Source organism: Phacochoerus africanus, chromosome 12, assembly GCF_016906955.1.
Source record: "Phacochoerus africanus isolate WHEZ1 chromosome 12, ROS_Pafr_v1, whole genome shotgun sequence".
Lineage (NCBI taxonomy): Eukaryota > Metazoa > Chordata > Mammalia > Artiodactyla > Suidae > Phacochoerus > Phacochoerus africanus.
The window spans coordinates 61,020,356-61,034,370 of NC_062555.1; the positions used below are offsets into that span (position 1 = coordinate 61,020,356).

The 14,015-nt window shown below is 36.7% G+C and overlaps 1 protein-coding gene across 1 annotated transcript in view; it reads left to right on the forward strand.

The window, feature by feature from the left end:
• The first annotated feature begins 532 nt into the window (after positions 1-532).
• CCDC7 (coiled-coil domain containing 7) overlaps positions 533-14,015 on the forward strand; it is a 177,120-nt gene continuing 163,637 nt past the window's right edge. The window contains 2 exon segments of the mRNA XM_047754647.1: positions 533-811; positions 1,903-1,995. Coding sequence (XP_047610603.1) covers positions 533-811; positions 1,903-1,995 — 372 coding nt within the window.

Consider the following 14,015-nt stretch of genomic DNA (forward strand, 5'->3'; position numbering starts at 1 on the left):
TATATATATATATATATATAGTTATGGCATACATTTATATATTTTTATATATACATATGGCATATGTTTGTATATTTTTATATATACATATGGCATATGTTTGTATATTTTTATATATACATATGGCATATGTTTGTATATTTTTATAAATACATATGTGTTTATATATACTTTATATATTTATATGGGTATAAGCTTAAGAATGGGGAAAGTTTTTTAAATGTTTTAACATTTTCTAAATGTAGTCTCTCACTGCTGCCACTGTCTTTTTCCCTCCCTTGAGCTCCCATCCTAAATGCCTACACATAGATCACTAGGGGTTTCTCACAGGTTCTTCAAAAATTTTTATTATTTGTTTTTAGGAATATTTTGCTCTCCATTATGTAATTTCTCCATAGTTGATTTTGGGATTCACCAACTTCATGGTGATTGATAATTCTGCCTTAATTTTTAATCTGAAATCTTAATGTTTTATTCACAGGAAGAAATAAAAGTTTTTCATCTATAATTCAGAAGCTAAGTAAATAACAAAATGAAGCCAGTAAAGCATCTGTTGGCCTCTAATGGTAAATCGGCAAATGTTCCAGATTTAACATATAAAAAAGGACTACTTAATTTGCCATTGTCACCTAAATCAAAGGAAAAACATAGTGCAAAAACAGTGCATGACAGACTTGAACCTATGGTCTTAAGATCTCCACCAACAGGAGAATCCATCGTAAGGTATGCTTTGCCCATTCCATCAAGTAAGACAAAGGAGTTCATAGCAGAAGATGAATTGGTCAGAAAAATTACCAAACATCTGAAGATGGTAAGATACTTGTTGGTGCCTGTGTTGGGATCCCTTTAACTATCTCCAGGTTTAGTGATTTGCTAGGAGGATTCACTGGGCTCGATATACAGTTATATTAATGGCTAAGCTATATCACAGTGAAAGGATAAAGAGCAAAATCAAAAGGAAAAGGCACATGGGGGGGCGGAAAACTAGGTCCAAACTTCTAAGATTTCTTTCCCTTTGGATTCACATAGGACATGTTTAATTCCTCCAACAACAGATTGTGACAACACATGTGAAATGTCTATCAGAAAGCTCATTAGAGACTCAGTGCCCAAGGTTTTATTGAGGGTTGGTCATATAGGTGTCTGTCTAGCATGTACTGAAATTCTAGATTTCCTGAAAGAAAGTGGGTGTTCAGCATAAATCATATAATACAGACATTTTAGGGACAGTGAGCCACTGTCATCAGTTAGTGACTAGTGGGAGCCTTCATGAAGTCCAAGTTCTGAGACACAAGCTGATCTTTCTAAAAATAGGCTTTTTAAAGTCTAATACCTGCTATGTTAATATTCTCTGCACTTTAGAAACTTTAGCTCTCAGTGTTGGAGAAAAGAAAATCTTCCTTTCTCTGAATTTCTTTTTTTTGCACAGTTCAGAATTCAATTGTAAATGTACCAAATACCAAGTGAAAACAGTGAGGAATAGCACAAATACACAAAAAATATAGTTCATCAAACTTCCAAAATACAAGTTTGCTCAAAGTTCAAGGCATTAGCTCAGAATTTCCTTTCAAAATGTATTGCTTTCTGGTTTCCATCTCTCTCTTTTTCCCAGCTCTCTTCAAAGAAGAACATCAATGCAATCATATTTTGAGGAATACTTTGGTGGTAATTGGAGTTGATGCTTCAAATGTTCATAGACTCTCTGCTTTCAACACAGAAACAGAAGAGCTTTTGGGCCTTTCTTCATTTCTGGGGAGGGATCTAGGACTGTTCCTCATTCTGCTTCTTCAGAAGGATATGCGATGGGGCATGAGATGGTTCTGATATGGTTGGTTAAGTATCACATTTAATGTAATGTTTTTACACTATATAAGTACACAGTATGCTTTGATTTTCTCATAGATTGTTTCTTCTTTGGAAGAAACCTATGGATTTAATATTCAAAATGAAGAAAAACCAGTTATGAAGCCTGAACATGAAGGATTATCCTTATCTGTAAGTATACCGTAATGCTAATGTAGATACATTAATACTGAGAAGGGCTAAGATTTTCTTTTTGAGTCTATATATGTTCTCAGAATGAATTCCCCGTCCATGAAAATGATCCTTTTAGGAAATTTGAAAGTAGTGTACTGATTTTTCCATTCTCTGCCAACACTTATCTTAAAGTTTAAGGCATATCTATGTCTTGAGCCTGCTTTTAATGCTAGTCCCTCTCCTCTTTATTTAACCTTGTGGTTGGCTATTGGTTTGAGATATATATATTTTCATTATGATAAGAGAATATTCTTCTAGTTCTAGTTTGCTAAGTAAAAAAACAAACACCCAAACATTGAGGAAGTTATTGAGTTTTAACAAATGTCTTTGTTGAATATATTGAGGTATTATACCTATTAAGGTGATTATGTAGTTCTCATTCAATCTATTGATGATACAAATTATTTTTACATAGTTACTGTGTACATTAATGTACTGTACTCATAGAGTATTATTCTTCTGTTTTATAATTAATTTTGATAGAGATTGATTTGGCTCCATGTAATAAAACAACTATGTTGAGTCTTTCAATCCATGAACCCAGTATATTTCTCCATTTGACTGATTTCTTTGTCTTGTTTCTTTCATCAGCATTTTGTAATTTTCATCATACAGATCCTATACAAGATTTGTTAGATTTATATATTAATATTTCATGTTTTTGGATTTTTTTTTTTTTTTTTTTGCTTTTTAGGGCCTCTCATGTGGCATATGGAAGTTCCCAGGCTAGGGTTTGAATCAGAACTGCAGCTGCTGGCCTATGCCACAGCCACAGCAACATGGGATCTGACAGCCCCATCCGTGATTAATACCACAGCTCACGACAATGCTGGATCCTTAATCCACTGAGCAGTGTCAGGGATTGAACCCACATTGTCATGGATATTAGTCAGGTTCATTACTGCTGAGCCACAATGGGAACTCCTGGAATGATTTTTAATGGCATTATGGTTTTTAAAATTTTCTTATTTTTTAAAATGTTTATAATGATTTTTATTTTTTCCATTATGGTCGGTTTACAGGGTTCTGTCATTTTCTACTGTACAGCAAAGTGACCCAGTCACACATATATATACATTCTTTTTCTCATATTATCCTTCATCATGTTCCATCATAAGTGACTATACAGCAGGATCTCATTGCTTATCCATTCCAAAGGCAATAGTTTGCATCTATTAACCCCAGATTCCCAGTCCATCCCACTCCCTCCCCCTCCCCCTCGGCAACCACAAGTCTTTTCTCCAAGTCCATGAGTTTCTTTTCTGTGGAAAGGTTACTTTGTGCTATATTTTAGATTCCATATATGTGATATCATATGGTGTTTGGCTTTCTCTTTCTGACTTCACTTAGGATGAGAGTCTCTAGTTCCATCCATGTTGCTGCAAATGGCATTATTTTGTTCTTTTTTATGGCTGAGTAGTATTCCATTGTGCATATATACCACATCTTCTTAATCCATTCATCTGTCATTTAGGTTGTTTCCATGTCTTGGCTATTGTGAATAGTGCTGCAGTGAACGTAAAGGTGCATGTATCTTTTTCAAGGAAAGTTTTGTTTGGATATATGCCCAAGAGTGGGATTGCTGGGTCATATGGTAGTTGTATATTTAGTTTTCTGAGGTACCCTCCATACCGTTTTCCATGGTGGTTGTATCAACTTACATTCGCACTAACAGTGTAGCAGGGTACCCTTTTCTCCACATCCTCTCAAGCATTTGTTATTTGTTGACCTGCTAATGATGGCCATTCTGAATGGTGTGAGATGGTACCTCATAGTAGTTTTGATTTGTATGTCTCTAATAATTAGTGATGTTGAAAATTTTTTCATGTGCCTGTTGGCCTTCTGTATATCTTTGGAGAAATGTCTATTCAAGTCTTCTGCCCATTTTTCAATTGCGTTGTTGGCTTTTCTTCTTTTGAGTTCTATAAGTTGTTTGTATATTTTAGAGATTAAGCCCTGTCAGTTGCATCATTTGAAACTATTTTTTCCCATTCTGTAGGTTGTCTTTTTGGGTTTTTAAAAATGCTTTTCTTTGCTGCGCAGAAGCTTGTCAGTGTGATTAGGTCCCATTGGTTTATTTTTGCTCTTATTTCTGTTGCTTTGGGAGACTGACCTGAGAAAATATTCATAAGGTTGATGTCAGAGAATGTTTTGCCTATGTTATATTCTAGAAGTTGATGGTATCTTGTCTTACATTTAAGTCTTTAAGCCAGTTTGTGTTTATTTTGTGCATGGTGTGAGGGTGTGTTCTAATTTCATTGACTTGCATGCAGCTGTCCAGTTTTCCTAGCAATGCTTACCGAAAAGACTGTCTTTTCCACATTTTATGTTTTTACCTTCTTTGTCAAAGATTGATTGGCCATAGGTGTCTGGATTTATTTCTGGGTTCTCTATTCTGTTCCATTGGTCTATATGTCAGTTTTGGTACCAGTCCCACACGGTCTTGATGACTGTGGCTTTGTAATATTGCCTGAAGTCTGGGAGAGTGATGCCTCCTGCTTGGTTTTTGTTGCTTGGACAATTCTGGGTCTTTTGTGGCTCCATATAAAATTTTGGATTGTTTGTTCTAGATCTGTGAAAAATGTCATGGTTAATTTGATAGGGATTGCACTGAATCTTTAGATTGTTTTGGGTAGTATAGCCATTTTTACAATATTCTTCCAACCCAGGAGCATGGCATATCTTTCCATTTCTTTGAATCCTCTTTAATTTCCTTGATTAATGTTTTATAGTTCTCAGCATATAAGTCTTTCACTTCCTTGGTCAGGTTTATTCCCAGGTATTTAATTTTTGGGGGTTTGATTTTAAAAGGTATTGTGTTTTTGTATTCATTTTCTAATGTTTCATTGTTATTATACAGAAATGTGACTGATTTCTGAATGTTAATCTTATATCCTGCTGCTTTTCTGAATTCATTGATCAGTTCCAGTAGTTTTTGTGTGGAATCTTTAGGGTTTTCTATATGGTATCATGTCATCTGCATATAGTGACAGTTTTACCTCTTCTCTTCCCATTTGGATACATTTTATTTCTTTTGTTTGTCTGATTGTTGTGGCTAGGATTTCCAATACTATGTTGAATAAAAGTGGTGAGAGAGGGCAACCTGGTCTTGTTCCAGACTTTAGTGGGATGGCTTTCAACTTTTCTCCATTGAGTATTATATTTGCTGTGTGTTTTTCATAAATGGCTTTTACTATGTTACAATATGTTTCCTCTCCACCCATTTGGGTATCATGAATGGATGTTGGATTTTGTCAAATGCTTTTTCTGCATCTATTGAGATAATCATGTGGTTTTTGACTTTTATTTTGTTAATGTGGTGTATGACATTGATTGATTTGCATTTGCTGAACCATCCTTGTGAACCTGGGATGAATCCCACTCGGTCGTGGGATGCTTTTCGATTCAGTTGGCTAAAATTTTGTTGAGAATTTCTGTGTCTACATTCATCAACGATATTGGCCTATAATTTTCTTTTTTGGTATTATCTTTGTCTCATTTTGGTATTAGGGTAATGGTGGCTTCATAGAATGTCTTTGGGAGTGTTCCTTCTTCTTCAATCTTTTGAAAAAGTTTAAGAAGGGTGGATATAAGCTCCTCTTTGTATGTTTGGTAGAATTTGCCCATGAAGCCATCTGATCCTGGACTTTTGTTTGTAGGGAGTGTTTTTATTACCAGTTCAATTTTATTTCTAGTGATTGGTCTGTTCAGTTGGTCTTTTTCTTCTTGATTCAGTTTTGGCAGGCTGTAAGTCTCTAGAATGTTGTCCATTTCTTCTAGGTTGTAAAATTTGTTGGTATATACAATAATGGTAGGAGACTTTAACACCCTACTCACATCAATAGACAGGTCCTCTATAGAGAAAATCAGTAAAGCAACAGAGATCCTAAATTATGCAATAGAAAAGTTAGACATCATTGACATTTTCAGGACATCACATCCAAAAAAATTGGAATATATATTCTTAACCAAGTGAATATGGAATATTCTCAAGGATTGACCACATATGGGGTTACAGAACTAACCTTAACAAATTTTAGAGTGTAATGTCTTCTCTCACTACAATGGCATGAAACTAGAAATCAACCACAGGAAAAGAAATGAGAAAGAACTGACTACATGGAGACTAAACAATATGCTACTAAAAAACTAATTGGCCAATGAGGAAATCAAAAAGAAAATTAAAAAATACCTGGAGACAAATGATAATGAAGACACAACCATTCAAAATCTATGGGATGCTGCAAAAGCAGTGCTTAAAGGGAAGGTCATAGTGATACATGTCTTCCTCAAAAAAGAAGGAAAATCTCAAATCAACGACTTAACCCACCATCTAAATGAATTAGAAAAAGAAGAGCAAAACAAACCTAAAGTCAGCAGAAGAAAGGAAATCATAAAGATCAGAGGGGAAATCAATAAAGTAGAAATTTAAAAAAACAATAAAAAAAATCAATAAAACCAAGAGCTGGTTCTTTGAAAAGATAAAGGAAATTGACAAACCTCTGGCCGGATTCACCAAGAAGAGGAGAGAAAAAACCCAAATAAAATGAGAAATGAAAAAGGAGAAATCTCAGTGCATACTGCAGAAATACGAAAAACCATAAGAGAATACTATGAACAGTGGCATTGTTTTTAATTTTGATTTCTACTTTGTTACTAGTACATAGAAATATGATTGATTTTTGTGTGTTGCTCTTACATCTTGCAACCTTGCTCAATGTACTTTTTCATTCTAGGAGTTTTTCTGTAGATATTTTGGGTTTTGTACATACACAGTTATGTCATCTTCAAATAAAGACAATTTTATTTCTTTTTGCCTAATCTGAATGCTTTTTATTTCCTTCTCTTGACTAATTGTGCTGGCTTTGGTTTTCACCATTATATTTAATAATAGTGATTAGAACTGACATACTTAACTCATTCTGACTGCTGTTTCCAGACATGTATGGGAGTTTACTTCCCTTCTTGGCTCCACCAGTACCACTCTTGCAGGTACTACTGCCTCTCCACCCACTCTCCAGTTAGCCCTACTGAGGAAAACAGGGGGCCAGCTTTCACTGCCACATTATTTTTCACCCCTTTTTACACATTGTGTGTTGGTGTAGCTTTTTTCTTGGTGTTTGGCTTAAGTAGGATGGTTATTGTTTAAAGGTTTTGTGTTATGGTAGAGTCCTTTGGCTTTTCTGGGCACTTTTTGTGGGGTCTGGGCTTCATGACACAGCAGGCTGCAGGCTGTTCCTCTGCCCCATCCCTTTTATATGTAGGAAAAGAGAAAACCCAAGGAATTCATGTATTCAAGTCCTGAGATCTCTGCCTTTCTCTTTCCACCTTTCAGAATTTTCCTGTGTTTATTCATTGTGTTATGCCTATAGTGTTTTAGTTGTAAGAGGGAGGATTGGAGAAATGAGACTGGTCCATCACGGACAGAACTGGAAGTCCAAAACAATTTTTGTCTTTGACATAGTGCTATGTTCTGATGTCTAATTTGTCTGATATTAACTTTCTTATTATTAGTCATTGCATGTTACATCTTCTTTGAGACTTTTACTTCCAAGCTGTCTATTACTATATGTTTACTATTTCTTTGAAATGCATATATTTGAATCTTGCATTGTTATTCAGTCTGATAATCTCTGTCTTTTAATTGATGTGTTTAGTTCATTTACATTTATTTCATATAATTTAATGTTTGTCATGTAATTATAATAAATTTTAATGCAATAATGTGAATTAAGTCTATTATCTTGCTCTTTTCTTTGTTTTTGCCCCATATGTTCTTTGTTCCTTTACTCTTTTCTGTTTTATTTTGCATTAATTATGCATTTTTAGCATTTTTTTAAGCTGTGCTTTTTTTGTGCATGCTTTAGGATTCAATATGTATCTTAAACATATCACAGTCTATCTTATTTATTTATTTATTTTTGACCCCCACTTGTGGCATATGGAAGTTACTGGGTCAAGAATCGAACCTGTACCACAACAGTGACCCAAGCCACAGCAGTGACAATGCTGAATCCTTAACCACTAGGCCACCAGGAAATTTCTTATAGTCTATCTAGAATTAATATTATACTACTTCATTTCTAATGTAAGACCCTTAGGGCAGTATAATTCCATTTACCTAACTTAACATTTTTTGTTACAGTATTTACTCTTGTTTTCCCCCTGTTTTAAAGATTTTCTCTTCAGATTTCAGCAGTTTGCCAAGATATGCATAGGTGATATTTTCTGTATATTTATTCTGCTTGGAGTCCATCAAGCTGAATCTTTGACTTGATGTTTTTCATCACTTTGGAAAATTTCCATTCATTATTTCTTCAGGTTGTTTACTGCCTCCCTTCTCCTTTTCATAAGACTGCAGTTGTACATGTGTTAGACTCCCTGACGCTGTGTAAGAAGTCACTTACATTCTATTCATTTACCTCAGTGTTTCCTCTTTCTATGCTTCAGTTTGGAGAATATATATTACACTGTCTTCAAGTCACCAGTCACTTCTGTGGTGTCTGAGCTGCTGTTAAATCCTATCCAATTAAATTTTTATTTCAAATAGTACAATATTCACATTTAGGATGATCTTTTGGTTTCTTCTTAGGGGTGTCATATTTCTCCTATCAGAGCTGGTTACATCTCTTCACTAGTATATATGTCTTTTCTTGCAATTTTTTTTTTTTTTTTTGCTGCACTTGTGGCATATGAAAGTTCTTGGGCCAGGGATAAAATCCAAGCTGCAGCTGCTGCCTATGCAATAGCTATGGCAATACCAGATCCTTAACCCACTGTGCCAGGCTGGATATCAAATGCATGCTGCTGCAGAGACATGCTGGATGTTTAACCCACTACAACACAGCAGGAACTTCCTGCAAAATCTTTTATCAGTAATAGAGTTTTAAAAATTTCTTGTCTGCTAATTGCAATAAATGGGTTATCACTGTGTTTGCCTTACTATTTTTTCTTTTCATTGTAGATTATATTTTCCTTGTTCTTCATATGTTTTGTAATTTTTTTTAAAGGCCACACCATGGCATATGGAAGTTCCCAGGCTAGGGGTTGCATCGGAGCTGCAGCTGCTGGCCTATGCCACATCTGTGACCTATACTGCAGGTCATGGCAATGCCAGATCCTTAACCCACTGAGTGAGTCCAGGGATCAAACCCACATCCTGATGGTTGCTAGTCATTTTTGTTACTGCTGAGCCACAATGGGAACTCCCTGTTTTGTAATTTTTAAAATTGGATCCCAAGTATTGTATTTAGAACATTGGAAATTGTGGTACGTATTTTGTAGAGAATGCTTGCCCTTTCCATTCTGGAATTTAGGATGAAGAGCTAACCATTCCCCTTACTTTAATAGTTGAGCAGAAACTGATCTGTGTGTTTAACTAGGTTGAGTTCTTGTCTGATTTGTCTAATCCGTAATCTCTTTTATTGCTGTTTCTTCAGGGAAGCTGATTTCTTTGATCTTACCAGTATTTTAGCTGGCAGGAGTTCAAACTTCAATTTTTTTGTCTTTTTAGGGCTATATCCGTGGCATATGGAGTTTCCCAGGCTAGGGGTTGAATCAGAGCTGTAGCTGCTGGCATAACACCATAGCCACAGCAATGCCGGAAACAAGCCGTACCTGCGGCCTACACCATAGTGCATGGCAATGCCGATCCTTAATCCACTGAGTGAGGCCAGGTATCAAACCTGTGTCCTCATGGATGATAGATTCATTTACACTGAGCTGCAGTGGGAACTCCTAGACTTCAGTTTTAAATAGTTTTGGTTCAATCCTGGCAGAGCTTGAAAATACATTACCATGAAAACATATAGTATGAGATCTCTCTGCCTTATTTTTTTTTTTTTTTAAATTTATGGCCATACCTGTGACATTCAGAAGTTCCCAGGCCAGGAGTCAAATCCAAGCCACAGCTACCACCTGTGCCACAGATGCAGATACAAAGATCCTTTACCCACTGCTCTGGGCCAGGGGTCAAACCTGTGCTTCACAGTGACCTGTGCCACTGCAGTCATGTTCTTAACCCACAGTGCTACACTAAGAACTCCTGAGATCTCTCTGCCTTTTATGCCTCCTTTTTTTATGGTTGTGTAACTGCCACTGTAATTAAACAATGAAACATCATCATCATCCCAAAAAACTCTGTATGTGCATTTACAGTCAATTCTCTCCTCCTACTGTAGCTCCAGACTCCAGATCTGTCATTGTAGTTTTTCCTTTTCTAGAATTTCATCTGAATAGAGTCATTCATTACGTAACCTTATTTTTTGGTTTCTTCCTCTCCCCCTCACATTTATTTATTGTTTGTAGACTTTTCAGTGATGGCTGGTGTAAGGTGGAACCTCATGCTAGTTTTGATTTGCATTTCTCTAATAATTAGTGCTGTCGAACATCATTTCATGTGTTTTTTTGGCCATCTGTATGTCTTCTTTGAAGAAATGTCTGCACATTTGTTGGTTTTCTGTCTGGATGATCTGTCCATTGCTCTAAGTGAGGTGTTGAAATCCCCCACTATTAATTGTGTTATCTTCAATTTCTTCTTTAAGGCTGTTAGCAGTTGCTTTATATGTTGAGGTAATCCTATGTTGGGTGCATATATATTTACAATTGTTATTTCATCTTCTTGGATTGATCCTTTGATCATTATGTAATGTCCTTTGTTTTTCATAATATTCTTTAAGGTCTGCTTTCTCTGATACAAGTATTGCTACTCTAGCTTTCTTTTGATTTCCGTTTTCATGGAATATTTTCTTCCATCCTCTTACTTTCAATTTGTTTGTGTCTCTAGAACTGAAGTGGGTTTCTTGAAGACAGCATTTATATGGGTCTTATTTTTGTATCCATGGTTGGGATATTTAGTCCATTTACATTTAAGGTAATTATTATTATTTTTTGTCTTTTTAGGGTCACAGTTGCGGCACATGGAGGTTCCTAGGCTAGGGGTTGAATCAGAGCTATAGCTGCTGGCCTATGCCACAGCCACAGCAACGCCAAATCTGAGCTGCGTCTGCAATCTGTACCACAGCTCATGGCAATGCCAGATCCTTAACCCACTGAGCAAGGCCAGGGATCGAACCCACAACCTCATGGATCCTAGTCAGGTTCATTACCGCTGAGCCACAATAGGAACTCCTACATTTAAGTAATTATTGGGTTGTATGCTCTTATTGCCATTTTGTTAATCATTTCGGATTTGTTTTTGTTGGTCTTTTTTCTTCCCTTCTTCTCTTGTTCTCTTGTGGGTTGATGACTGTTTTTAGTGTTGTCTGTGGATTGCTTTTTCTTATTGCTTTTTGCTTATTATCTGTGTGTATATCTGTTATAGATTTTTGGTTTGTAGTTACCATGAAGCTTTGATATAATTATATATATACAAGATTGTTTTAAGTTGCTGGTCTCAATTGCAAATGGATCTCCAGTATCCTGCATTTGTACCCACCTGTTGGTAGCATACTTGTGTATGGAAGATTTTCTACCTTTACTTTATGTAAACCTTTACTGGTGAGCCTTGTCATTTGTAATTTTTTTTTTGTTTCTAGTTGTGGCCTTTTCCACCTAGAGAAGTTCCTTCAGTATTTGTTGTAAAGCTTGTTTAGTGGTGCTCAGTCCTCTTAGCTTTTGCCTGTCTGTAAAGCTTTTGATTTCTCCTTCAAATCTGAATGAGAGCATTGGTGGGTAGAGTAATCTTGGTTGGAGGTTTTTTCCTTTCATCACTTTAAGTGTATCGTGCCACTCTCTTCTGGCCTGCAGAGTTTCTGCTGAAAAATCTGCTGATAACCTTATTGGGTTCCCTTGTATGTTATTTGTTTCTCTTCCCTAGCTCCTTTCAGTATTTTCTCTTAGTCTTTAACTTTGGTCAGTTTGATTAATATGTGTCTTGGGGTGTTTTTCCTTTGCTTTATTTTATATGGTATTTGTTGTGCTTCCTGTCTTTGAGTGAGTGATTCCTTTCCTATGTTAGGGTTATTTTCAGCTGTTATCTCTTCACATATTCTCTCCTGCCCTTTCTCTCGCTCTTATCCTTCTGGCACCCCTATAATGCACATATTGGTGCATTTAGAGTTGTCCCAGAGTTCTCCTAGGCTGTCTTTATTTCTTTTCAAACTTGTTTCTTTTTTCTGTTTCACAGCAGTGATTTCTACTAGTCTATCTTCCACCTTGTTCTTGTGCCTCCTGTATTCTGGTGTTGATTCCTTCTAGTTAATTTTTTATTTTAGTTATTGTATTTTATGTATCTGTTTGCTTAATCTTTAAATTTTATATTTCTTTGTTCAGTGTTTCTTGTAATTTATCAATCTTTGCCTCCATTCTATTTCCAAGATCTTCAATCGTCTTTACTATTATCAGTCTAAAGTCTTTTTCATGGAAGTTGGTAATCTCCAGATCAATTTAGCTGTTTTTCTGGGGGTTTTTTTCTTGTTTTTTTTTTTAAATTTGGATCATAATTTTCTCCCTTTTTATTTTATAGAGCTTTTTTGAGTGGTCTCCTTTTTTCAGGCAATAGGATTGTAGACTCTCTTGCTTCTGATGTCTGCTCCTTTGTGGCTGAAGTTGGTACAGGGGCTTGCTGCAGAGACTTCCTGATGGAAGGGACTGGTGCCTGCCCACAGTAGGCGGAGCTGGTTCTTACCCCTCTGATGGGGCTTTGTCTCTGGGTGGCTGTATGCCTAGAAGGTCTTTAGGCAGCCTGTTTGCTTATGGTTGGGGCTAGGTGTTCCCACCTAGTTTGTTGTTTGGCCTGGGGCTTCTTAGCCCTGATGGGTGGGGCCAGATTTTTCCAAAATGGCCACATCCAGGGGAGTTCATGCTGATGATAATTCCTGAGACCTTTGCTTCCAGTGTCCTTCCCCTACAATGAGCCACAGTCACCCACTGTTTTCCCAGGAGAGCCTCCAAGATCCACAGGTAGGTCTGACCCAGATTTTTATGGAGTCTCAGTTTTGCCCTGGGATCCAGTGCACATGAAAACCTGTGTGCACCCTTCAAGAGTGGAGTCTCTGTATTCCCCATTTCTTTGGAGTTCCTGTGCACCAGCCCTCCTGGCCCTTCAATGCCAAATGTCCCAGGGTCTCCTCCTCTTCCCAATGCCAGACCCCAGGTGTGGGAACCTGCCGTGGGGCTTGGAACTCTTACTTCTGTGGGTGAGCCTTTCCAGTCTGTGGGTTGCACCGTGTGGGTATGGGATTGCTTATATCATGTAGGCACTCCTCCTACCATCTCAGTGTGGCTTCTTTATCTTTTTGTGTAGGGTATCTTTTTTAGTAGTTTCCAGTCTATCTTGTTGACCATTGTTCAGCAGTTGCTTGTAATGTTATTGTTTTCATGAGAGAAGATGAGCTCCAGTCCTTCTACTCCACATCTTAATCCCATCTCTATTTTGTCTGCAGACCTTTTAAAGATGGCTATTCTCATTGAGAACTTTGTCTAGATACTCATGTTGCAACAGAAGAAAGGCTGGGAGAAAAATGTAATTGTAATGTATACATGTAAGGATAACCTGACCCCCTTGCTGTACAGTGGGAAAATAAAAATAAATAAATAAATAAAGGTGGCTATTCTGACTGGCATGAAGAGATACCTCTCACTATAGTTTTGATTTGCATTCCTCATAATTAATGATATTGAGCATCTTTTTATGTACCTGTTGGTTATCTGTATGTCTTCCTTGGAGAAATGTCTGTTTAGGTCTTCTGCTATTTAAAAAAAATTTTTTTTTTTGCTTTTTTTTAGGGCCATACCCACGGCATTTGGAGGTTCCCAGGTTAGGGGTCTAATTGGAGCTACAGCTGCTGGCCTACACCACAGCCACAGGTCTTCTGCTATTTTTTGATTAGGTTGCTTGCTTTTTTTGATATTGAGCTGTATGAGCTGTTCGTGTATTTTGGAAATTATCCCTTGAAAATGATAGCATCATTTTCAGATATTATCTCCCAGTCATAGGTTGTCTTTTTGTTTTATGTTTGTTGTGAATATCTTTCCAT